At 41.5% G+C, this 26,516-nt stretch overlaps 1 protein-coding gene across 1 annotated transcript in view; it reads left to right on the forward strand.

Annotated features, from left to right (window-relative positions):
• The window catches only part of rapgef2 (Rap guanine nucleotide exchange factor (GEF) 2), a 124,277-nt gene that overhangs the window by 83,682 nt on the left and 14,079 nt on the right, over window positions 1–26,516 (forward strand). The window contains 17 exon segments of the mRNA XM_034140891.1: window positions 6,235–6,366; window positions 10,297–10,474; window positions 12,946–13,082; window positions 15,347–15,505; window positions 16,064–16,216; window positions 16,391–16,555; window positions 16,808–16,915; window positions 17,016–17,219; window positions 18,353–18,461; window positions 19,675–19,696; window positions 19,728–19,952; window positions 20,932–20,995; window positions 20,998–21,091; window positions 22,007–22,247; window positions 23,628–24,011; window positions 25,240–25,451; window positions 26,010–26,133. Coding sequence (XP_033996782.1) covers window positions 6,235–6,366; window positions 10,297–10,474; window positions 12,946–13,082; window positions 15,347–15,505; window positions 16,064–16,216; window positions 16,391–16,555; window positions 16,808–16,915; window positions 17,016–17,219; window positions 18,353–18,461; window positions 19,675–19,696; window positions 19,728–19,952; window positions 20,932–20,995; window positions 20,998–21,091; window positions 22,007–22,247; window positions 23,628–24,011; window positions 25,240–25,451; window positions 26,010–26,133 — 2,711 coding nt within the window.

A 26,516-nucleotide genomic window follows, 5' to 3' on the forward strand; every position in this document is an offset into this window, starting at 1 on the left:
CCAATGAGTAGCCACTACATACTAAAGAATATCCTAAAATATGTATCATATGGTAAAAACCTTTGACAAGGAATAGCAAAACAGCACGTTTCATGAAGTAGCTTGTATGCTAATTCAACACTTGTTATATACACATTCAAATCATTTCCACAGCTTCAATATGCGGAAAGCCCAACAAACAGGCACCTCAGAATTAGACGAAGAAAGCACATGAGCCAGCAAGTAAAAAAAAGTACATTTGATCAAACCTTGATAACATTAGTGCAATATCAAGATTACCTCATTGTATAATGGTCTTTCAGCATGTGTACGTTAGCTGCTGTATTCAAGGTATAACTTAGTCACGCTGTCTATTATTTTAAAGGGAAAGATCTCCCTTTCCATCTCTATCCGTTCTGCCTGGCTCTTCATTGGTTTTTAATGTTTTTAGCATACTAATAGAGGCTTAAACAAATGTTTATTTAGCCCAGCGGGAAACCCACCATGGGTAGAGTCAATATCAGCCAGCGGATCTTATTACAGTAATAGCATCACCATAGTGGGCTCATGACCATTGGCTGCCACATAGTGTAATTCCCCATTTGCTTATCTTTCCCCTGGAGACCTTCCATTTCCATTCTGCATTTTATCTTTACTGCAACAAGGCACACATTTACGTTCCTCTTCATAGTACACTTGATTTATTAGGTTTTTATGAACATATATTGCTTTATCTTGCGTTGATTGCTTGGCCTATGATGCATATCTTTGAACATTTAATTGAAATAGTGTACGTAAAAAGACATCAGTGCTAATGTTTTAGCTGTGCTGGGCTTGGATAACAAATCAAATAGAAATGGTGACAAGGGGCAACTAACTAAGACCCTTCTCTCTGCCAATAATGTAACATACTCATACATTCGTTAGAACCATGCTAAAAACATGGTTTGATATAAACACAAATTAAACAAACATACTTTCTGGAGATTTGTTGCACACTCACCAACCTTCGTTAGGCAGGAGAAGCTTAATTAAAGTACATCTGGTACAACAATTATTATAACATAGCAAGATAGTATTTGGTGGACTGCATACCCCATCGTAGGTAATCATCATCTCGTGCCTGACTGCTGGTTTCTGTGGCCCTGACTGGTGGAGCTGTCACTGGAGGGGAAAGCCCAGAGAGCATATCAGACCCATTTCATCGGACACCCCCGCCAAAAGGGGTTTTAATCTCTTGATCCGCTGGGCTCAGGAAAGAGAGAAGCTGCCACCATGGACATAGGAGATTCTGGGATGTTTCTGCTATCTTTCAGCCTTCCAACAATTGGCAGATCTCCATTTCTTAACAAGTTGATAAGAGTTGAACCCACAAGTAGCAGCAGAGCGTCAGGCGCTTTTATCTGCTTGATTCTGGAAAGAAAAATCATTGTGGTATTCTGTTTTGCTCAATCATTCAAACCTTGTAAACCAACAATTGAATCGTTACTCCCTTCAGTGCAAAGGTGTTTTTTTTTTTACACCATCCATGGTTGCTTGTCGGAGCTTGTCCAACCCCAATATTGGACATGTAGTGCAGCAGCACAGATCCCCCCCCCCCAGCATATGAAGGCAGTAAATAGATTGAGAGCCACCAAGGGCTTCCACCCAGCAATCTAGGTCATTAGGTCTACAGTGTAATTTAAGGGAGCGCCACATCTGCTCACATGTAGGCAGAGGCTTGAGTGTTGTGGCTCGAGCATTAGAGCGCTGCCTAATCCTCCGGTGACAGCTGATTGTACGTATTTCGGCTCGCGGTTCTGCAGAGCTCGCTTCATTCGGTCGCCAGAGAGCACTGATTTCGGAGCATAGCTGTGCAGAAAGGCTGACAAGGTAGGAGCATGGTCACATGTTAATGCTATGGTTGATTGCGAGCGTATCACTCCATAGATTTAAACAAAACGCGTGCTTGTACAGGCTCTCCAGTTTGATCGGGGGTTAATGACGCACTGAACACGCGTGTCGTTGTGCTGCAGATTGGAAAATAGTCATGACTGTGTGTCATTTATTATTGTACTGGCATCCTCCTTTGCCCAGTCTCTTGCATGCCATTGGCGGTGGAGGTCGTTGGCCCACATGCTTATAGACTGAATGGACCCTGGCTTATTGGCCGACAGACAGATGACCTAAATGAGTGGAGAGAAAGGATTAGGTGTTTATTATCCTCTCCCTTTATCCTGCTTCCCCTGCCCTCCCTTTATCTCTCCCTCTTAAAGGGGGTGGGGTTTGTCGTTCATTTGTTTGGAGGAGGTGGACCAACCTTTCTGGCTGGTTGTGGAAACCAGTGGGAATATTATTATTGACATTTAGACCAGTCAATATGGCTTCACCATCAACATGACCAGTCCTGTACTCTCAATAATGAGAATATTTCATTAATTCAACCCACAGTGCACTTATAATCATTGAAAGTGCACCCAAATTGTTTAAAATGTGTTAATAAATTAGCTATTTTATTGACGTTGAGGTTTGTTTTTTCATTGGGGTAGTAGTAGGGTAGTCTTTCCTTTTTGTTTTAAGTATATTCTTCTTTATCCACAAGGGATAACGCTGCTATTCAATACTTGTGTTATTGTCAACAAACCCAATAATGCTTTAGTAGTCCCTCTACCAATAAAGTTGAAGCCTCAAAGCCACAGCGGGCTTACTGATGTCCAGTAATAAATATAAATTGTGAGTCGTAGCTCAAACAGACCGTGGATAAACCGCACCATAATCTCTTTTGCTCCCGAAAGTCATCAGAAGGAAATGTGATGAGGCTTTATCACCGCAGTTACACACAGACAAAGAGATTGGTCACCCTCACACAATAACGCCCGGCCGGTAATAATAACAGGGAAGTCAGCTGGAGGCGTTCAGACGAGGAGGGGATAGGAAACAGCAGCCTGAGGGGGGGGGGGTGAGTGACTGACTGGCCCTCTGGTCGACCATTTTGGTTAGTGCAGCCAGGCAGATAATTAAAAGTGATCGCAATCTTTGACACAGTGAAGTCGCATCACACCTCAGAGCTGCAGGAGCTGCCTCTCACTCTCTGTCAGTGACACTTTGTGAGTAGATAAGTCTTATTTCATCTTCTTCAGAAAGCTCTCCAAATATCTCGTCACACCTTCTTCCAAATCAATTCAGTGCCACTCCACCTCTTCAATTTTCATGAATATTGAGATTTTAAGTCAAAACTACTTTCTCTGTGATATCTCTCCCAGCAAAAACACTTTCCCCCCCCTTTTCCAAAACTCTTTTAATTAAACCGACGAGCACTTCAGAAGCTGTGACGTTCTCTCGCTCAAGAGCAGATCATGCCTCAAACCCATTTACTTGCAAATGAACTTCCCGAGATGTGTTTTTCTCTCCAATCTGTGCCATTTGTCATCCAAGTGAGACTTCATAGTGTCGCCGCTGTTGAGTCTGTTTTCCCAAAAAAAACAGAATATCTGAGGCAGTGTTGTTATTTACAGCCCAAAGTGCATTTGGAGGCAGATGACACTGACACCCAGATGACTTTTCTTCAGAGAAAAGATTACCTTGTGCAGCTCCGTTGGGACATTTTAAAAGCCTGGCTACTGACTGCACAATCTTTCCAGTGTCAAATCAGGATTTATTGGAGAAGAGTTCAGTATTTTCGAATGACATTTATAGTCTGGCTTTTATCTACTATCAGAGCTGGGTTAAGTTTTTGCTATCTAGATAGAAGAAGCATTTCAAATCTATAAGTCAAAATCCTTTTATACAATCCACATCTGAAATCAAACAGCCTGTACATATACTGTTGAACTCACTCTCTGATACCATATGATGAATGGAGCAACCCAGTTAAATCAGCCACATTTGACTTTTAGGGTGTAAATAATGTAATATTGATGATCCGCCGCAGCCAGAAGTCGGGTATAAAGTGGCTCTGGGCCGTATCCCTGCTGAGTATCAAATATATATTTGTAAATAAAACATTTACCCATAAAATATTCACATATATAGGCTCTATGAACCAGTTGACACAGTTTGATTCAATTCATAATTCACCCTGTGGCTTTCCAGTCAGATATCATGGGCTTCATTTGAAAACACTATATGTTCTGCACATAAAACCACATATTTAATTCATTTAAATGACACGTTAACCATAATATTTACAGATACCACATTTCTTATATTTAATATGAGACTTCACTTTAGACAGCTTATTACTGAGATTAAGTAATAATAATAATAATAATATCATTATAGGTGTGATTTAACCCTCCTATTGTCTTCGTTTCCCCCCCCCCCCCTTACTTTGGTGTTCGCGGTCAAATTTGACCGGTCCTGTTTTAACTGCTATTACATTAACACAAAAACCATTAATCATCACCAAATTTCTTTTAACACCCTTTCAAACTGTACATATTGTATCAGACTACTGGTATACATGAACAACTGCAGTACATATACAAATATTAGACAATGAACATGTATTGTGCCAGGTGTGATCCATGTGGGGGGATGGGCACATACGAGCGGGAAATGTGTCAAAGTAGTAAATCGGTCAGATTTGACCCGAAGACAACAGGAGGGTTAATTTAATCATTTAAATGAAGGTGGAAAAAAGTACCTTTAACCTCTTAAAAATGTTGCTTTTACTAACTACATATAACTGTTATATTGTGGGGATTTTGTTCTCAGTTAAGTCATAACCACTTTGTCGATAATGTGTCAGGAAATAGTTAAAAATGTCCTCATAGGCCTTGTTTTAAACAGTCATAACACCAAATTATAATTATATAAAACAGGGAAAAAGTGGAAAATACTCTTGTAAAAAAAAAAATAGTTGACCTTTATTACTCTACATGTAAATACAGTACTTCTAATCATCGTAAACCACCAGCAGGGGGTTTCTTTCTGATTTATTTTACATTTTAGGGTCATCTCCATAGAGAAAGTGGGTTGGCTCATGTACACTGTGGCTAATTACAGCACAGCTTTCTGTTACTTTATACACTATGAATAACTCAGAGGGGCTTCCCCCATTACTGCCTCGTGCTTATTTAGGTTATGAGAGTTTCTTTAATGAGGGTATTCCATCCTTGATGTAGGCAGCGCTTCTTGTTGGTTTATATCTTCATATTAAGAAGTTCCAGTGATTACACAAGTATTAGGAGCTGCAATATGTCATTTGAATTGTTATTATCTCACTTAGACAATAAGACTTAAGTTAACCCTTAGATGCACGAGTGACTGGACCCTACACTCTTCCATAAGTGGGTCAAAAAGGACCCGTATTAGAATGTGTTTTTATGCCATTTTTGTCATTTTGGTTAAGTAAAATCACTTGTATGATATTTAGTATTATATTTTGGTTCACACTAGAAATATTTTATAATAAATGTTTCACTATTTATAATTTTAGACATTTCTTTTACATTTTGAAAAAAAACGAAATTCCATAGAAAATGCATGCGGGTCATTTTTGACCCACTTATGGAAGCTTGGGGTAGTAATACAAAAACTACAATTTCTTAAAATTTAAATTAAAAATGTGAATGGCATGATATCCAAAACATGTTTTTTGAGGAATAGCTGGAATATGAAATGATAAAAAAATGTAATTACAAAGATACTCTAAGAAAACCACCTCAATGGGTCCAAAAAGACCCACTTATGCATCTAAGGGTTAAGGAGACATGCTAGATGACATCTAATGCCTTTGCATTTTTTATTCGCTCCTATTTTGTGTTAAACTTAATAAAAGCTAAGTCGGATGATTTAATTAACATCTTCTTTTCGTTGCTTTGATAATAAATGATATGTAGAGTTGAGCTCTTGCGATGGGACTAATTATTATTCTTTTGTTCCGTTAACATTGCATTATCACAGCTGTGGAGTAAAGACAGTCTTCTCTAATATGAGTGTATTTTCTAATTAGAATGAAAGGGACAATATTAGTAGGAGTCTGTGTACAAACCCAAGGCAAAAAATACAATATAATCTTAAAAAAACACTGTTGAGTTCATCAAAATGACTCTGTGTCCACTTTAAGATGAGTAATAAACGAAGGGAAATATAATAACTTCCATGTAGTACCTATATATCTTCAGACAAAATGAAGGTCGCCGAGTGTGTCTCTACTTGGCTAGCGTCCAGCGCGAGTGTTAGCGCGAGTGCCCAGCGGTGGCTGCAGAGCTGGTTGATACTGACCATCTGTGTGTATGTTGTGTGTGTGTGTGTGTGTGTGTGTACGTGCAGCTCCCCGCAGACTTCAGCAGACTTCACCTGGTCGACGGCTTGCACCCACAGGTGACCCGCGTGTCCTCCAGCCACTCAGGATGTAGTATCACCAGCGACTCTGGAAGCAGCAGCCTGTCAGACATTTATCAGGTAAGGACGCCCCCCCATTGGGGCTGGATCCCCAGGTTGGACCCCCCCCCATGGATAAATAGTGCAGTAGGTGTGTTAGTTTAATAATGGATTGATTTGGGGTTACATTTTGACAATGGGATGTGTTTTATTAGCTTCCTTTCTAGATTAAACTACTGTAAGCCACGTTACCAAGGACATCAAATGAAAACACTGATGTTTCTAACCTTATCTTTGTGGATAAATTAAGTAAGAAGGTTGAACTAAAGCCCAGCTCATATTATTCCAAGATGGTGAGACTCCCCTTCCTGAAATGACAAATATACCTCTGGGAACACAGGTTAGTCTCATTAAGTAGGACACAAACATTCTGGAAAGAAAGTAAACGTTTGGCAGACTCTCTGAGACACTAATAGGACGTTGTCACTTCTCAACGGGTGGTCCCGCCTCCATCCGGCCTCCAGCTCTGCTCTCAGCACCTCAAAGCAGAAAGACAGCCCTCCCAGAGAGATGTGACACACCATCTTGTGTTCTAAGGAGCTTTTAATAAATAGAGCTTAAGTGAATAAATAAGAAGATGTACACATATTTGAGCAACCTTACCCTTTCCTCAGGTGGTTAATAAAACCAAATGAACATACGACACATCTCGTGACTGCGAACGATCGTAACCCCAAACCCTGCGAATAATCCTCTTAACACACAGTGCGCACCCTATTGGCTCGTCACGCCGTCACCTGCTGTGCTCAGGGGCAGCAGGCAGAGTCGTGTGTGTGTGTGTGTGTGTGTGTGTGTGTGTGTGTGTGTGTGTGTGTGTGTGTGTGTGTGTGTGTGTGTGTGTGTGTGTGTGTGTGTGTGTGTGTGTGTGTGTGTGTGTGTGTGTGTGTGTGTGTGTGTGTGTGTGTGTGTGTGTGTGTGTGTGTGTGTGTGTGTGTGTGTGTGTGTGTGTGTGTGTGTGTGTGTGTGTGTGTGTGTGTGTGTGTGTGTGTGTGTGTGTGTGTGTCCGCTCTTACAGCCATCTGCTCATTGTGTCTCTTGATTTCACTTTCTCTGAAACACACCGTCTGGTTTCCTTCCTAGTCTCTCAATCCCCCTTCGCTGGACCCCCACTCTAACAGCCTTTAATCTACCTGTCGCAGCACCTTCTCTCTCTCTCTCTCACCGTGCTATTTATACCCCGACACCTTGCTCGAACACCTTGCCTTAACTTGTGTGTCAATCTCAATGTCATTATCGCTCTTTCTCTTGTCACATGTGATCAACCTCCTCAGCGCGGCTCACTGGTGGCTTACTGTGTGCTTTGGCTACACCTGTCGTGCCTATTAAAGGATCGGTATGCAAGTGTCTTTGAATGCTTTGAGTGATTTCAGAGGTGTTTCAAAAGGACGCATTACGTTTGCTGGCGTGAGAATCCCACATTTGAGGATTTGCGGTATAACTTGGTCTTTTTTTCATTTTAGTAAACTGGATTTCTTTTTGGCTGGTAATTAAATCAAACAATCATTTAAAAGATATTCATTTAAAAAAGCAGTTTATTTTTGCTTATGACCGTGTCACTTTTTTTTGGTATTACTGTGTCTGTGGGCTATGATACATAATGTTTCCATTTCCCTCTCCTTGTAATCATCTCCTGCCCTCTCTGATTGATCTCGCTTGCAGTTACTGCAGCACTACTTCTGAAATGAGGATGAAGACGTTCAATTAAGTTTGTTTTATCTCGTTGTTCTTTTACTTTTATCAGTCAGGATTCAGGGCTTCTTCTCACAATCCCCCTCCCTAACTTTTAGACTACTAATAATCAGCACACAAAATCAAAATGCCTAAACATTAAGAATGTAGAAAAGGATTTGCGTTCCTCTTACTGTCCTGGGGTCCCCACAGGACTCCCCTAACTTTTTGCTTTAGGCAACTTTACACATTAGCTTCAGTTAGCTTAGCATCCTGCAACTATGTGTGTGTCCTAGTAGAAGAAGAGCAATGTGTGTGGTCTTCACTGGAGGTGTTTTCTGAACAAACAGAGCCCTTGAGACCACAGGGAGTTGATGGCACAAATAATGACGCGGTTATGTTTTAATTTTCGAGTTAGTGTGCATATAGGTGATTTATTAATGAGGAGCATTAAATAGTTTAACCACCAGGTGCTCTAATCTCCACAATTGAATCATCCGGTGAAAAGTCCCACATCACTCTCTCACGTCACTGACAACATGGCGCTCTGTTTTGCATCTGAATAAATCATGAAATTGGTCCTTCAGAAGAACTTTGTAAGCATTGATCCAAGAATAGCCCTGATGAAATATTAACAACACCTGACTTGCACACTGTCTTGTAATGCTTACTGCACATTCATGGATTGTTGATGCATATATGACACGAGAACGAGCCTGTGCACAGATACAAAACCTGTATTTAAATGCAGCCCGCGTGTTATAGATGATACTGTTTAGAAGGAAAATAACAAAACCTCATTTCAGTTTCCTATTAAACTGGCTGCAGATACCAAGTGTGGTGAACCTGTCTAGAGTGTCCTCTGTCCATCTGTGGAAAATGGGACATGAATATGTAACTCTCTGTAGTTTTGGGACAAAGGGTGCTCAGGGAATACTATTCAAATTTATGTAAGAGGTCCCTCCATGTTCACCTCTTTTGAAGTCAGTGTTTATCCCAGCCATTGTAACACTATTCCACTTCATCCACTTATTATGTTTTTGAGATAAGATGCGATGCTTGTATTGTATACTTACTTATTCTGTGACCATTGGCTCCACCCCATCGTGTGCACCGGTGACGCCCAAATGGCCACTCAGACACTGGCGTGAATCATTGATGAGCCTTTTGCACATGGCGTTTTGAGGGGAAATCATGTAGGGGTTTCTGTGAAGGACCTTGGACTCTGCGCTCTGAAACATTAAAAGCAGGCTGACAGACTGGGAGGTGAAGATGCGTCTGGCTCTGGGATTTTGCGGACAGTTTGCAAAGGCAACATTTTCTTCTCTTTCTGTTAAGAAGCTTGACGTTGGGCGTTATATTCAGGTGAGAAGGTTGTTGTGTTGCCCTGTGGCGGTGCAGCAGGGCTGATGCTTTGTTGTACTTTCTTCAACCGCTTTGGTTAATGCCGCGTTGCAGGAACCAGGCGATACGGCCCTTCTGTCATTTAAAGAAATCTTTCCTTTGATGATTGCAAAGGGACTCAGTTAGTATCACTCCTGCAAAAGTCATTTCATTTCTTTTTCGCTCCTGATCTCGGTTAATTGTCCTCATCTCCAAAGAACAGGATGTGGCTTCGAAGGCAGGCTGTGGAGTTTGCGGAGGGGAGCGAGAGGAGAGGAAAGTTGGGAGATAATGAGCTTGTTACTATGCATAGCACACTTGTTGGTGTGCAGTGTTGACGCCTGTCTTTCTCTCTTACTCTCTTGTAGTACTGAACACGTCGAATCCATTTCAATAACTGGGTCAAATCTGCGCACCAGATTTACAGAGGGTCTTTTTTTATTCATGCTATTTCTTGGAAGTGCTCTGTGTTACAGCAGATGTTTGTACTGTATAATGATTTCAGCAATGTGTGTGTGTGAGTGTGTTTGCATATGAGATCTCAGTTTCTTTGTCGTTCTAAAACTGAGTTGTTGTTTTTGGCTGTTTACTAATGTGTTTTCTCTGAAATGAACACGAGTTGGCTCACTGGCTCAGTCGGCAACTCCCATTATTATATTCACGTCTCAGGCGTCTATCTGACAATCTGAAGCATTGTTTGTCTGAGCATTGTTTGTACGTGCTTCAGTGACTCACCCCAAGCCGTGGCTGTAGATTGACGTCTGATCTTTGCTGATATGTGTATTGACTGTAGTTTTCCCAACTGCTGATGTTGAATGGAAAAAAAAAAAAAATCCCTCACCTTGTTGAACTTTGGTCTCAGATGTCTGACAACTTTCTTATGCGTTTGCTGTTTTCTAGGCCACAGAAAACGAACAAGGCGACATGGACCTCAGCGGCTTGCCAGAGACCGCTGTGGACTCCGAGGAAGACGACGATGAGGAGGACATCGAGCGAGCGTCGGACCCCCTCATGAGCAGGGACATCGTGCGGGACTGTCTGGAGAAAGACCCCATGGACAGAACTGACGATGACATAGGTGAGCACCTGAAAGAACAGTGTTCATACGAGGCTTTCCAGGTGCACTATAGTTAGTTTGCCATGCAGTGTTTCCTTTAAAAATACCCAATCTATTTTTTGTGCATGCCTGAAAATGTGTTTTTTGAAAGATATCTGCGTTCAGTGTTGTTCCCAGCTGGGACAGTTCTCCCTGTCCCAATTTGAGATGAATTCAGCGCAGTGTAAAAGCCACACCCTTCTCCTTTTTTTCTTTGAATCGGTCACCATGAATCTCCATTTCTCTGAAGCCTGTTTCGCTCTCATTTGCGATGTACGCTTTCAAATAATTCTGAAAGCCTCATCAAGCCTGCAGTATCATATCCCTTAAAGCTATGACTCAACTCCAATGATAATGATAGGCATGTTTAAAAAAAAAAAAAAAAAAAAAGCAGAAACAAGCTCACACTGTCAGGGCTTAGCTACAGATGTGGACTGGGGGAGGATGATGCTCAGAGTGCCAACCGTTCTCCCCCTCCCTCCCTCCTACTCATCCCCCCGCGGTACACCCCTCCCTTCGCCGCCAGGCTTTTCTAGGTCACTCCGGCACATCCTCTCGCCTCACCTCTCCCAGCACATTAAAGTTTCAAAGCATCCGCAGCTTCACACACGAGGCTGTTGCCATGCCAAGCACAGGTCAGCCAGAACGCCAGACGGCTGCTGTGGGGCGAGGATTTGGTTAGTAGAAGAAGAGAAAGGGGTATTTTCCTACTTTAGACCCCAATGTAGGGTGCTGCAGAATGTCTCACACCCTACATTATATATATATATATAGCTTTTTCCTCGGCGACACACCCAGTGAAATACCGACTATTAAAGCTCTTCACCGAAATACCCAACATTTTTTCTTACTTTCTAACCGTGCACATACAGTACAGAAGTTTTGTTTTGATGTGCCGTGCCTGCTTTGAAATATGTGCCACCGCTCCAGTACAAAGGACAGGATAAATAATTTAGTATATGCAGCTTGAAACAATGGATACAACGTTTGAGAAGAAAGAAATGAACAGCAACTTGTCTTTTGGGATGCGCTCTTTGTTCCACAAATCTCACTGTGACAGTTTTCATTAAAATAACTTTCTACTGAGAGAACATGTCACTGTGAAAACTGCTCACTGTGAAATCCACGGATTATCCTGAGTAACGAGTGTGTGAATAATTGATTCATCGAGTCAGCAAAAACGACAGACATTGCATGTGAAGCTTTCTTTGTCCTAATCAATAGTGAACCAAATCAATCTTTATGTTTGCACGTCAAATAAAACAAGATATTGGTGGTTTTTTAAAAGTGATTTCTGATTGAATAAGTGATGAAGAAGACAAAAGCAGTGACTGAGATAATCAGAATCAGAAATCCTTCATATGTCCTGCAGCAGGGATATTTAATAGCATATCAGCTACAAATATACAGTTTAGATAAAAGGAAAAAGTATATTAAAGTTGAGACCTATATATAATTAATGAGTAACTGTATTTGCAACCTTAAGTATCTTTATTTCAATGCTGCAAACTATGCAAAGAAAATGACACGCAACTATCTGCATGGTTACTTCCTGGAGAATGATCAAATACTTTTTTGATATAAATATAATACATAATTGAAATCACCGTGAATGAAAATGAAGGAATGTAAAGTACTGTTTTGTTATGAGCTAATGAAAAAAATATGCAGTAATAAAACTGTCAATGTCTTTTTGACAGCGAGTCACCTTTGTCTCAAGGCCGCTACACACCCACCTGAGACCAAAGAACGCGTACCGAAGGCGTCCCGACTTTTCCCGACTTTTACGTCAGCTACGTCGCCTGCGTCGGCTACGCCGCCCGCCTACGAACACACCGCAAATACTTCGGTCGACGAGTGGCAATAACTGTCCTTACCAGCAGGCAGCGGTAGTGTGAACAGCCAATCAGAGTGATTGCTTGTCCCGACTTTCTCTGACCTCCCGGGAGGCGTCGGGAGGTGTGAAAAGGTGCCGTAAAGAGACGACGGTGCGGGGCACACAAACCTGAGTAGGGCGCCGCGAATGCCCGACTGCCTCTGACTCCCAAAATCGGGCTGGTGTGTCCGGGCCTTCACACAAGCCTTTTCCAACTCCAAACTAACTGAGAAGTTTTTTTTTGGTGAGCTGTTCCTTTAAACTTGATCAAATCAGTGAATTGCAGTGGAAGTGTCTGCAGTGTACTTAATAAACGCACACAGAGGTCATTGAGTGAGGAGTCAGCGATTATTCCTGGCTCGCCTTGAAAGTGTATATCAATGGGATTGATATTTGGTTTTATGTGCTCCAGATAATGATTCCTCTGTTGGCTTTCACTGTGGTGATTATCCGTGTTGATGCTCGTGCCTTCTTGGCTCAAACTGAAGGCTGCCTGTGCTTTTTCTCTCCTCTGTGTATTAAGTCTCTTATTATTTCTCACCCTCCTTCACTTCCTCTGTGTCTCTCCTCTGTGCAGAGCAATTACTGGAGTTCATGCATCAGCTGCCAGCGTTCGCCAACATGACGATGTCAGTGAGGAGGGAGCTGTGCGCCGTCATGGTGTTCGCTGTGGTGGAGCGCGCCGGCACCATCGTTCTCAATGATGGAGAGGAGGTGTGTGTTGGTGCATGCACACATAAGGCCTGTCTTGTGATTTGACTTAAATTATATTTATATATGTGTTCGTGTCTCTCGGGGAACTGAACCCTAGTCTCACCCCTTCACACCAGCGAATCGTTCATCTTCCATTTAATCTGCTCTATTAAATGTGAGTGCTTGACAACCCGCACTGTAGTGCCAGGCCTGATGTGGAGTCCCTCAGGCGACTAAAGCAGGCATCACTTATTCTCTCTCGGTCTGGTCAAGACACGACAGGAATTTCATTCAAGACGATTTGGCTTTTTTTCTTCTTTCTATGATGCACTCAACAATAGAGAGCAGACCTTTCCTTTAAAGCTACTTCAGTAAATGTCCGGTCACAGAGATTTCAGGGTTCAGCGAGCATATTGTTGCTGTCGGGGGGGAAAGAGGGGAATCTGTGAAATGTCCGCGATTCAGGAATTCATCAAAACATCCTTACTTTATATTATACTCAAAAGGATAAGAAATTAGATATTTATCCACTTCAATCAAGCACGTGTTACCTGTAACCAGAGGTGGACAAAGTACTCAAATATGTTACTGAAGTCAAAATAGTAAAACCCTATTTTAGAAATACTCTGCCATAAGTAAAATGCCTGCATTCAAAATGTTACTAACGTGAAAGTACAAAAGTATAAGCTTCAAAATATACATTAAGTACCATTATTAAAAATGTCCTTTTCCCGAATATATATATATCAAATCACTTGAATATAAAGGTAGAGCTGTCTCTAACAACTTTGAAAAGTAATGTGTAAATTATGTTGCCAATTATATAATAAAAACTAGTGAAAAGTACAATATTAGTGATGTTTCGGTCGCGAACGAGCCGGCTCTTTTAAGTGAACGACGGGAGCCGGCTCGCGCCCCGCGAATGAGCCGTTTTGTTAAGTAATACAAGACAGAATGATATGATGATCTCCGCGCTACGGGTGCTCCGTGCATGCAGGCAGCGACATGTCATATCCAAGGATTAGAGACTGTTGGATGCTGCTGTTTTGAGCATCGCAATATATTTATTTTCATTATGTTATTTATTTATGATTATTTTTAGGCTCAGCAAAGATTTGTTGTCAGTTTGTGTAGGTGTTGCTATCTGCTTTTTTTTTGCATGGTTCTACAATCAGAGAGTTACAAGAGTCTGTACATGCAATGAAAACAATTGACCACAGCAAATCATTTATATTAAAAATGTAATTTTTACTTTTGAATACTTCAGTACAAAGGATGTATTGAATAATTTAAGTGATATATGTGTACACATATAAATCATTAGTCAAAACAGGGCTACATTTGATTGACTTATAAAAGGTATATTTCGCAGATAAACCTAGTAACCCCGCCCCCTTAAAAAGAAAACCGGCTCTTTTGAACGGCTCTCGCAAAGGAACGGAGCCATAAGATCCGGCTCCCTTCAAAGAGCCATAATTCCCATCACTATACAATATGTGCCTCTAAATTGTAGTTGAGTAGAAGTATAACCAAGCAGAACCGAGAAGTGATTCATGTAAAGTACAAGTACCTCAAAATTGTACTTAAAGGTAAGGTAGGGTAGGTAATTTCGGAGAAACCGGCTCGAGATCGCTAGAATTTGAAAATACACAACCGGAGAAAATCTGCCACTTCCTTATAGAGCCCCTCCTCCAACACACACGAACACGCACATGACCAATGAGGGCACGAGATAAGTTTGTGCACAGATGGAAGGCTGACAGGCAGGTAGGCCATCCAGTTATTTTAGCCGGGCCGGCTAAAATGATAATTTTACAGTACTACGGCTTCCACAGATGACATTTTTTTATGGATTTTTTGTCAAAGCACTTAAGATATTCATTGCTATCGGGATGTTAAGAGCATTCCATGGAATATAACAAAAAGTGTATCTCGAGCCGGTTTCTCAAACTTACCTACCCCACCTTTAAGTAAAATATAGAGTATATGTAAATAGTTATAGTTCACTCTCTCTCGTAACCGTGCTTCGAGTATCATCTTCATATTCTAGTCGTGTTTTGCAGGACCGCTCTAAACAATCCCTGTTTTTCTGTATCACTCTAAGGGAAGTAAAAGCCATCTGTCCCGTGCTAGTTACTGCATCTGGTTCTTTGTGATAAATAACTTTGACTCATAAAGTGACACCAGCTGTTGGGAATAAAACTGAACTGATCTGTCCCTTTTCCAACGTTTAGTTTCTTCCTTTTAGTTCTTTGTTCTAATATAATGTTGTGTTTGGGCTCCAGCTGGACTCGTGGTCGGTGATCCTGAACGGCTCGGTGGAGGTGACGTACCCCGAGGGCCGCACAGAGATCCTGTGTATGGGGAACAGCTTCGGGGTGTCACCCACCATGGAGAAGGAGTACATGAAGGGTGTGATGAAGACCAAGGTGGACGACTGCCAGGTAGGAGCGTAATGATCCTGCACGGTATCACACGGTTAGAAAGTCCATTTCATCTGCATCTCAGTGGGCAAACTCTTATATCTAATGATATGAAATCCCACTGTGATCCAGTGTATGCAGACAATGTTTGCACTCATGATATTGTAAGTAGCTTTGGGTGAGGGCTTCCCCTTAAATGTGAGCAACAACCATTTTGAAATAGAATATCTAAAGAGCAAGATAGCGTTATTGGCATCATGTGTTCAATGGGAAAACAGTGCTGAATAGTGAAAGTACACACACTGATTTGTCCGTTTAATCGTCAGGAGATGAACTCAGTGGTTGGGATTAGAAAGTGTTTCATCCCAATCAGCAAAAGCCATTGTTTTCAAAATTCATCAATTGTTTAGTTGCTATGCAGAAAACATTTTTAACCAGCTTTCATATGTCGTATTCATTTGCCATTAATGAGGATGTTGTAACAGTAATATACATGTTTAAAATACATCAACTTCAATACAGTTTGTGTCAAATGTTTCACCCTGTCTCTAACTCTGTGTTTTATCGTGTCTGCTCCAGTTTGTGTGCATAGCCCAGCAGGACTACTGCTGCATCCTCAACCAGGTGGAGAAGAACATGCAGAAGGTGGAGGAGGAAGGGGAGATCGTCATGGTGAAGGAGCACCGCGAGCTGGACCGAACCGGCACCAGGAAAGGACACATCGTCATCAAGGTAACACATCAAGGCTCAGCAAATTCACATTTTCACAAACACCTCAAACTAAAACGGAATTGTCACTCGACAGCCAACCAAATAATGACAGCTAGATATTCTAACAGATACCACCTCCCAATTGTGCTTGATAGGTTGTTTTAATGAAATAAAACCATTATTTTTTAACCTCAGGGCACATCGGAGCGTCTCACCATGCACCTGGTGGAGGAACACTCGGTAGTGGACCCCACCTACATCGAGGACTTCCTGTTGACCTACAGGACCTTTCTCTCCAGCCCCATGGTCGTGGGCAGGAAGCTCCTGGAGTGGTTCCACGACCCCAGCCTCAGGGACAAGGTACGGGAGATAATCTTCATGAACTGATGACATAACTCAAATATGAATGATTGACAAATATTTGATAGAAAATGGAGTCTATTTCCTGCAAAAACACACATTGAGTAATTGATAGCTTGCATGAAAATAAAGGTACTCCGGCACACATTAGCAAAGATTTTCCATGAACCAGATGTTAACTATACAATATATGAACTATCAATCCACCAGTAAACAGTGTATTGACCCGTGCTGATCATGTGATCCCTCCAGGTTACACGGGTAGTCTTGCTGTGGGTAAACAATCACTTCAATGACTTTGAGGGTGACCTTGCCATGACTCAATTTCTGGAAGAGTTTGAAAACAATCTGGAGAAAGAAGTAAGTATAAAAAACCTACACATGAATTACTCAATAAATGTACTTCAAATATGCCAATATATTGCACTTTCCTTACATCTGTGTCCTCTGTGTCTTCCAGAAAATGTGTGGGCACCTCAGACTGTTAAACATAGCGTGTGCTGCTAAAGCCAAGCCGCGGCTGGTGACGCTGACCAAGCCGTCCAGGGACTCTCCGCTGGCCTTCACCCTCCTCGGAGGTCAGGAGAAAGGTTTCCGCGTCTTCATCGATGCCGTGGAGCCCGGGAGCAAAGCAGCAGAAGTTGGCCTTAAGCGTGGAGATCAGGTAGGATATTTTGTTTACATAGAAACCTTCCTTCTGCTGTGAGAAAGTGTCTGAAGTGTACTCAAATATCTGACTCTAGGGAGGAAAAGTGCACATAGCCTTTAAGTTATACACTTTTTGGCTTCAGGCTCCAATTGAGAGCAACATTCACTCATGTCACACAGACCAGCACTTGAATAGAGCATTCTTCTGGTGTTGGAAATTCATTTTTTGTTGTGAAATTGGTTTTACATTTTAGCTATAACTACCATTAAAAGTTTTTTTTTTTTTAAAGTTGCCAGTAGCTGCAGGCTTTGGCTTTCTTCTCGCGACTTGACTGCTGGAACATTTTCACACTTTGCAGTCCTCGGGGCTTTAAGCAAAGTCCCTTAATCCTTGAAACCATCTTAAGAGTGTCTGGATGCGAGCTAAGCCCTCTTGACTCCAAACATCCTCTGCAGCTGTTTCCCCAAAAGGAAGCGGAGAAGTTGGCATCTTTTTAGAAGCATTCACTCTCTCACACCTTCCACTTTTTTTACCAGCTTCTCTTACAATCATCATACATTCAGAACCTGTCACTGCAGAGCTGTGGTATTAGTCACATTTGTTTTTCGTCATCGTGCCATAAGCAGAAGTCTCTTAAGTAGTGAGAGTGTCGCTAATCGCCGCTGATCCCAGACGTTTGGTCTAATAAGTCACTGCTTACCGGCGTCACAGCGGCGGAGGATGGTCTCTGCGTATGTTACGGTCAAAGGTGACTTCCACTTCCACTAAAAAGGAAGCGGCAGAGGCTGGTTAGCATATTGTGTTAAAATGCAAATATCCGGCCTATTAAGAGGGCAAGCTGTGAAGACAGTCTGAAGGAGACATGGCTCAGATTAATGTCTTAAAACATGTGTTGGACTAAATGTCATGATGTATAACATGTCAGAGGTTTTCTTCTTTGTGCGCTGAATAAAATATGTGGTTCAGAGATCATCACCTGGAACATTAACATTAGTGCAAGGCTTAACCCTTTCTGCCCTGATCCAATGTGGCATGCAGTTATTCACGATGAGGTAGCCTTAGTTTACGATTTGGTATCGTTTTAATTCCAGAGTAAAAAGTTGTATTCTGCCAATTGTTTGCTAAATTCCTTCTTCTTCCTCCTGCAGATCTTGGAGGTGAACGGGCAAAACTTCGAGAACGTGCAGCTCAACAAAGCCAACGAGATTCTGAAGAACAACACACACTTGTCCATAACTGTGAAAACAAACCTTTTAGGTAAAGTTGCATCGCATTCATAAGATACAGCTTGTTAGAATGATGTCGAAATGTGAAGGGTGGCACGATATTCAAACCTGTTTCTCCTTTAAAATGCTAATTTATTTTGAATATTCATGTGTGATTGATGGCCCGTCTCTCCTGCACTTGGGCATGAGTTTTGCTAAAAATATATTTTATTTGACTAGTGAAAAGGAAACATACACATTTAGTTTCTGATTTGACAACACTTGCATCTGCGGACTTCTCGTGAATTCAGTTGCGATAACCGGTACATCAATGTGACCAGTAAGGTTTGCAAGTAGATATTGCTCAGTTGTATAATGTCACAAACAAAAAGCATTCGGAACTAGTGTATTAAATGTCCGGCAGTGGCTCAGTCAGTAGGGGCTTGGACTGGGAGCTGTAGGGTCGCCGGTTCAAGTCCCCGACCAGACCTAAAATATGGAGTGTGGACTGCTACTTGGAGAGGTCCCAGTTCACCTCCTGCCCTGCCGTGGTGCCCTTGAGCAAGGCACCGGACACCCCCCTTCCCCCCCCCACTCCCATTGGTCCCCGGGCGCTGTACAATAGCTGCCCACTGCTCCTAGTACTAGTACCAGACTCCTGGTACTAGGATGGGTTAAAAGCAGAGAACACATGTCACTGTGTGTGCTGTGTGCTCTGCATGTGTGACCATTACAGAGGGTTTCATCCCTCCCAATTCTATTCTATTCTATTCTATTAAATCAAAGAGAGCCATTTCAACCAAGAGAAAAGATCCTAATAATTGCAGAAGAGACGTACGTGCTTTGAAAGCTAAAATAAAGAGACTGGGATAATTGTGTCCATACTTATAAATCAGAATCAGAATACCTTTATTAGTCCCACAGAGGGGAAATGTACATTGTTACAGCAGAAGAGAGACAAATACAGCTTAATGTTACCTAAGTAGCATGCATACAAAAATAAATATTAAAGATCAAAATAAATTATAATAAATAAAGTTACACAATTTACAAAAAACACATCTTGTAACAGTTCTAAGGATTTTAGCATCCAGGTATATATTGCACAGTTATTAACGACATATATATATATATTGCACATATTGCACATAGTTGGTGGTTAACAACAAGGAGTGTTATAGTCTGTGTTTACAGTGTTTGTTCCGTTACTAATTCTGAATACGTTCTATTACTAATTATTTGTCTCCTCTTCCCTTTCTGTCCAGTTTTTAAAGATCTGCTTACCAGGCCAGAACACGACCATGATCTGGACGGTGAGGAGGAACACGAGAGAAAGAACGGAGCGCCCCCACCTCCCAAAGATCGGAGACATCAAGAAGGCGAGCCGCTACTCCATCCCCGACCTGGCGGTGGACGTGGAGCAGGTGATGGGCCTGGAGAAGGTCAGCAAGAAGGCCAAGTCCAACTCTGTGGGAGGACGCAACAAAGCTGAAGAAGATCTTCGACAAACACTCACCAGCATCCTGCCGCCTAAACCATACAAGTAATTACACTTGGCTCACAGATCTGTGATTGTTCTCTATCCAAAGAGCTGAAGGCATGAGAGAGAAAGATGTGATGTTCCTGTGTTTCGGTTGAGGTTTTGATTAACACAATGGCGTGCAGACGAAGCAGTGATCCATACACACCCATCTGATTGACACTAATTGGGCTGTTTGTCTCCACTTTCCTAAATTGTTAAAGCTCAGGAAAAGTTGTCCTTTTCTCCCGACATTGCACCACGCTGCTCTGATTGATTTCTGCCAAGCGAATGTACAATCATCAATCACCTGCTGAGCTGAATCAGACAGATCTCGATGCTTCTGATCTCGCGTTCAGTGTAGTTTTCAAAGAAATATTTAAACAATCATTTCCCTGATGAAACGTGTGGCTTATGCTATGAGTTAGCGCCATAGCTCCTTTTCCCTGAAGCTTAATAGACCTTATTTTATGTTTTATAAAAATGTCAAGGCAATCTTTTTTCTCGTGAAGCGAGGCGCCCTCACTCTTAAATGCTGCAGGAAGGAAAACCTTGAATAAAAGTGCATATTTTTGACTTTTTTATTAGACATAATTGAAGTGCTGACACCAGTTCAGCCCACAGCTGACAGTGACAGAAGAATGGATGAATAATAATGTGATATAACTGAGAAAGAATGGATAACATATTAGTAAAAACTAAGTTGTTCAAGTTAAGTTTTGCCAATACTGAGTTGTTATAACTATTCTTGGGGAAAGTGGGATTCTCATTCAGTTTTCTTTAATGATCTAGCACCAGGTTTAGCCCTAACCCTAACCCTATTTATATTTATCGACCAAAATATGACCATAAACTATGAAAACTCACCCAACAAGGTGTCAAATCTGACTTTTTTTTTTACCTGCAGAATGTACTAGAGTCATATGGGTCCACAGCAACCAACACAAATATCGCCCCCTGCCTTTTGTTGACGGTACTGATACCTCCCCTCTTGTTTCCATAGTGACGTTTGCGTGGGCCAATCGCAGGACGACAGCATCGTGGGGATGAAGCAGTCCAAACAGATCGCACTGCAGCTCTGCCCGTCAGCGGAAACCTCTCGTCGTCAAACCCCGACCTGCTGCAGTCTCACCACCGCATCCTCGACTTCAACAACCAGCCTGGTGAGGATTAACTCCTGCTCTGTGGATATAAAGTGGAGTGTGTGGCCAAAAAACACTTTGTATTCAAACATTAGACTTCATCATGAGAAAATAAGATCTTAAAACGATTATTATGTCCTTCATTAAACGTTTTTCTTACGGCTTATTTGAATTAGCAGCAGGGGAAACATACTCAAACATTTAATGGGTTTTTAACTTACATAAAAAATATATATATATTGTTCCTTTTCCTGGGGACAGTGGGTTTCTCATTAAGCCGTTATTTTAATGTTCAGGTTCATCCCACACATTGATATTTCTGTTCATTGACCTAGATATGTACCCTTAGTACAAATCATCCAGCATTAGGTGTAAAAGGAGAAGATCTTAACATAATGATTATGTTCTGCTGTTCTGGCTCATTTCAGTTAGGAGCATTGGAAACTTTCCCTTACATTTAATGGGCTTTACATGAATAGAATATACATATAGTACCTATATTTGTATCCCCTTTACCTCCTGCTCATCACATGTTCTTTGTGTTCCTCCAGTCCCAGTCGTACCGAGTGAGTATTTCTCTCCCTGTGATCCTGCTTCTTTGTCAACTCCTTTATGTCAAACTCTCATACATACATTTCACACGGCACATATTGATGGTTTTCCCTTTAAATACTTTGGAGATTTTGGGTCCTATGATTGGTGGGGTTGTGCTTCTGATCAAACTAATGAATTACGGATAATAAGGTTTGCGGGTGACATCCAAAGATGGATGCTGGTGATGGATGCTTGCTCAAAGAGAATTCTTGGAAGATGGAATGACTGTTTATTCATCTTGGGGAAACAAAGAAGAAATTACTTAAGAAGCTCATACCTCTCAGTCAAAACAACGCTAATAAGTGAGCATCTGTCCTCATGATGTATTCTTGTCACCCTCAGATATGTCAGATCAGGTGTTGCGAGTCTTCAAGGCGGACCAGCAGTCCCGGTACATCATGATCGGGAAGGACACCACGGCGAAGGAGGTGGTGGCTCAGGCCATCAGGGAGTTCGCTCTGACAGCAGCTCCTGAAGCGTACTCGCTGTGTGAAGTGTCCGTCACTCCGGAGGGCGTCATCAAACAGAGGAGGCTACCTGACCAGCTCTCCAAACTGGCCGACAGGATTCAACTGAGCGGCAGGTAAATACATCTAAAACCGGATCAAATGTGAAATTCTATATCTGTCCCACAGCAGGAACATTCACAGCAAACAGGAAGAATAAATTACGATATCAAACAAAGTGGCAAGCACACATTAATAGAATCAAAATCAAAAGAGTCCACACAGGTAGAATACATGTGCTAAGGTCTATATTATAGTCAGGAATATTGTTTTCTTTCTTCCTTATTCTGATACCTTATAAAAATGTAGATTATTTTAACAAAATTGTGTTGCTTTTCTGTCCAGGACTCCTTCTCAACATATTATTTTAACTCCTAGACTATTCTGGTTAGCTGAAGTTCAAATGAAGTTGGAAAAAAGCTGCAATTCACCATTATTTTCTTAATCAACTAACCTCAATTGATAACTTATTCAATAAAGTGCCAGTAACAGCAATCACATTGTTCAGGGACACAAAGTAGAGGGCTCTAAATTGCTTGATTTGTTCGGCAAACACTTAAATACAACATTTTGTAGTTAAGCATGACATAAAATAGAGAAAATAAGTACATTCTTACGTTAGAATAGCTAAACTAGCAAGGATTTGGCCATTAAAGGTGGGGTAGGTAATTTCGGAGAAACCAGCTCGAGTGCGCTGGAATTTGAAAATACACAGCCGGAAGAAATCTGCTACTTCCTTACAGAGCCCCTCCTCCAACACACACAAACGTGCACATGACCAATGAGGGCACGAGATAAGTTTGTGCACAGATGGAAGGCTGACAGGCAGGTAGGCCATCCAGTTATTTTAGCCGGGCCGGCTCAGATGATTGGTCGTGCTTTTTACAGTACTACGGCTTCCACAGGTGAAATCTTTTTATGGATTTTTTGTCAAAGCACTTAAGATATTCATTGCTATCGGGATGTTAAGAGCATTCCATGGAATATAACAAAAAGTGTATCTCGAGCCGGTTTCTCAAACTTACCTACCCCACCTTTAAGTGATTCATCTGTTGTAGAATTAGTTATTTTTCAGTTAAATTATGCGAACGTTGATATTTTACGGCTGTTGACAGTATTTTCTGATTATGGAGTGATAAAAAGAGATATCCAAAATCCCTTCTGTAAAAACTTTAGATTCTAATATGACTACAAAATGAAACAAGAATGTTGAACCTGACTGAAATGTATTAAATGTATTAAAATATGCGCATATTTAATGAGATTATGGCTCATTTGCAAATGTAAACATGCTATTTCAGAAAACTTGTAATACAAAAAACAATTGTCTTAATGTAAGTAATTAACTGGAGAAATGTCTTGCTGATATCTTTAAGTAAAAAAAAAGTACCCTATTCACCTGTAGTGTCTCGCCTTAAAGAAAGGAAATATAAACCACACCTTTCCCCTCTCTCCAGATACTACCTGAAGAGCAACATGGAGACGGAGACGTTGTGTTCGGACGACGACGCTCAGGATCTCCTGCGGGAGGGCCAGATCTCTCTGCTGCAGCTCAGCACGGTGGAGGTGTCCACGCAGCTCTCCATGAGGGCCTTCGAGCTGTTCTGCGCCATCGAGCCCACCGAGTACATCGACGACCTCTACAAGCTGCGCTCCAAGACGGGCTCGTTCAGCCTGAAGCGCTTCGAGGAGGCCATCAACCACGAGACCTTCTGGGTGGCCACGGAGGTGACGCGCGAACCCAACCAGCTGAAGAGGATGAAGAACGTGAAGCACTTCATCAAGATCGCCCTGCACTGCCGCGAGTGCAAGAACTTCAACTCCATGTTCGCCATCATCAGGTGAGACACGCATATATCTATACAGAGATGGCAAAAGTACACACATCCTTTACTCAAGTAGAAGTACAGATACTTGTATTTAAAAATACTCTGGTAAAAGTAGAAGTACTGACTAAACTTCTTTACTCAAGTAAAAGTAAAGAAGTATGGGCTTTGAAATGTACTTTAGTAAAAAGTACCCATAACTACCAGCTGTTTTAAAGAGTACCTGACCTCCCTTTATATTAATAGAACAATAATGTCATTGTTAGCTAATGAATGTTTCCATGCTGAACAACGGCAACATGACAACGTTTTCATTGGTCCCTCTTCTTTAGAGAAGACCAGGAAATGATGGATACACGGATCGTGTTCAAATCAATAGGCACGCAATGACTCTAAATAATAATGATCACGCCACCAAACACACATTCAAACTAAAGGAACCAGCCTGTTTGGAAAATGTAAGAAGTAGAAAGTACAGGTATTTGTGGAGTATAAAATAAGTAGTGAAGTAAAGTACTGATACCAGAAAAATGTACTTAAGTACAGTAACAAAGTATTTGTACTCCACTACTTCCCACCTCTGGATCTATATATGTGGAGGGAACTGTGCCATTGTGATTTATTTTGGTTATATCAGTGGACTGATACAGGATTGTTATCAACACATTCATTTGAGATTTGATTTTAACCTATTTTGTATTCTTATTTAGTTCTGAGGAGTTATGTGTAACTTATTTATTTGATGAATTCCAAGAAATATATGTTTTTGAACTTGTAAACTAATACATATCAAGGCAAGGCAGCTTTATGTATATAGCCAGTTCAACCACAAGTCAATCACAACATTGTATTACGTCAACATACGAAAAGCATTAGGGAATACAATGACATTTACAGTAAATACATTTTAAAACATTAATTAAAAAGTCAGCAAAACATAATTAAAAGTAAGCTTAAATGTAATAAGACGGGTATGTAATACAATACAATAAAAGTAACAGTGCTATTTAAGATATATTAATATTATTTGATTTTTTTTTTTAAATGCAGTGGCAATCAGAAAAGTATTTTGCCTTGCTATTAAAAAAAGTTAGAGTAGCAACAGACCTGCTGTTTTCTGGTAGTTTGTTCAAGATATATGCAGCTTAAAACCTGAATGATGTTTAGTTTTACGTCTGGGGACAGAGCTTAAATTGGCACTATTTGTTCCCACTCTCATGCTTATTATGTCCCCCCCCCACAGTGGTCTTAACCTGGCTCCAGTCTCCAGGCTGAGGGGAACGTGGGAGAAGCTGCCCAGTAAGTACGAGAAGCTGTTCAGCGACCTGCAGGACCTCTTCGACCCCTCCAGGAACATGGCCAAGTACAGGAACGTGCTGAACAATCAGAACCTGCAGCCGCCAATCATCCCCCTGTTCCCCGTCATCAAGAAGGACCTCACCTTCCTGCACGAAGGTATGGTCACATGATCTCATCTGTCCATATAAAAACATCACACTTACATATGTGTAATTGGTAAAGCTTGCAGTAAGAACCAGGGACTGACAATCAATTTAAAACGTTCTCATTACCATAACATAAGTTATAAATGTCAGTCTTGACATCTTTTTAAGTGTCTTAGGCTGCAGCCACACAAGGACAATAACGGAAACACACCGAAATCGTTATCAAAAAAGTATTCCGTCCACACGCAATAGGCACCAGAAACGTGTCCGTCCACACGAGACAGCTCGAACCGCTGGAGACGCTGTAGTACATATGCCGGGCCTGTAAGTGGCGCTGTACTTCGGCCACAAAATACACCAAAAGCAGCAAAGAAGACTTCTCGCGCATGTCTTCTTCGATTTATTTACCCTAATCATTTTTAAACATGTCAGATGATGGTCCTTACTTTATTTGAACAAACTGCATAGATGTGTATTTGCAGGGCAGTGTTATGTGTTTATTCCGTATTAGTTTGATCAACTGTGTCAAATGTCAGTAATTGACTTTCTTTCTCCCCTCGTTTCTCAGGCAACGACTCCAAAGTGGACGGCCTGGTGAACTTTGAGAAGCTGAGGATGATCGCCAAAGAAATTCGCCATGTGGGTCGCATGGCCTCCGTCAACATGGACCCAGCCCTCATGTTCCGCACAAGGTAAAATAAATCCTTACAATCGAAGCCAGATGTCATATTGAAAAGGATCCATCACCCTCTCTGTAGGTCCTGTCAGCACTCCACTGACTTAGCCGGTTCACGTAGTCAGTCAAACTTTCTGCATCACGCTTCTCTCTCAAGCAGCTGTTCCCTCTGGCAACTGTTTCCTCTGGCAACTGTTCCCCTATACACATTGTTGACGTATAATGTGCACAGTGCTTCAGTGAAAGTGTGTCTTTGTCTAATGATGTGACTTCTTAGTGGTGTAACCATTTGATTTCCTCTCTACTGACTTTCACGTGGGTCAAATTTCTCTTTTTGGTGATCTTGGTGGTCTTTCCTGTCCTAAGCTTTGTCTCTTTCTCTCTCGATTCATCCACCCT

Source organism: Trematomus bernacchii, unplaced genomic scaffold (genome assembly GCF_902827165.1).
Source record: "Trematomus bernacchii unplaced genomic scaffold, fTreBer1.1, whole genome shotgun sequence".
In the NCBI taxonomy this organism is placed as follows: Eukaryota; Metazoa; Chordata; class Actinopteri; order Perciformes; family Nototheniidae; genus Trematomus; species Trematomus bernacchii.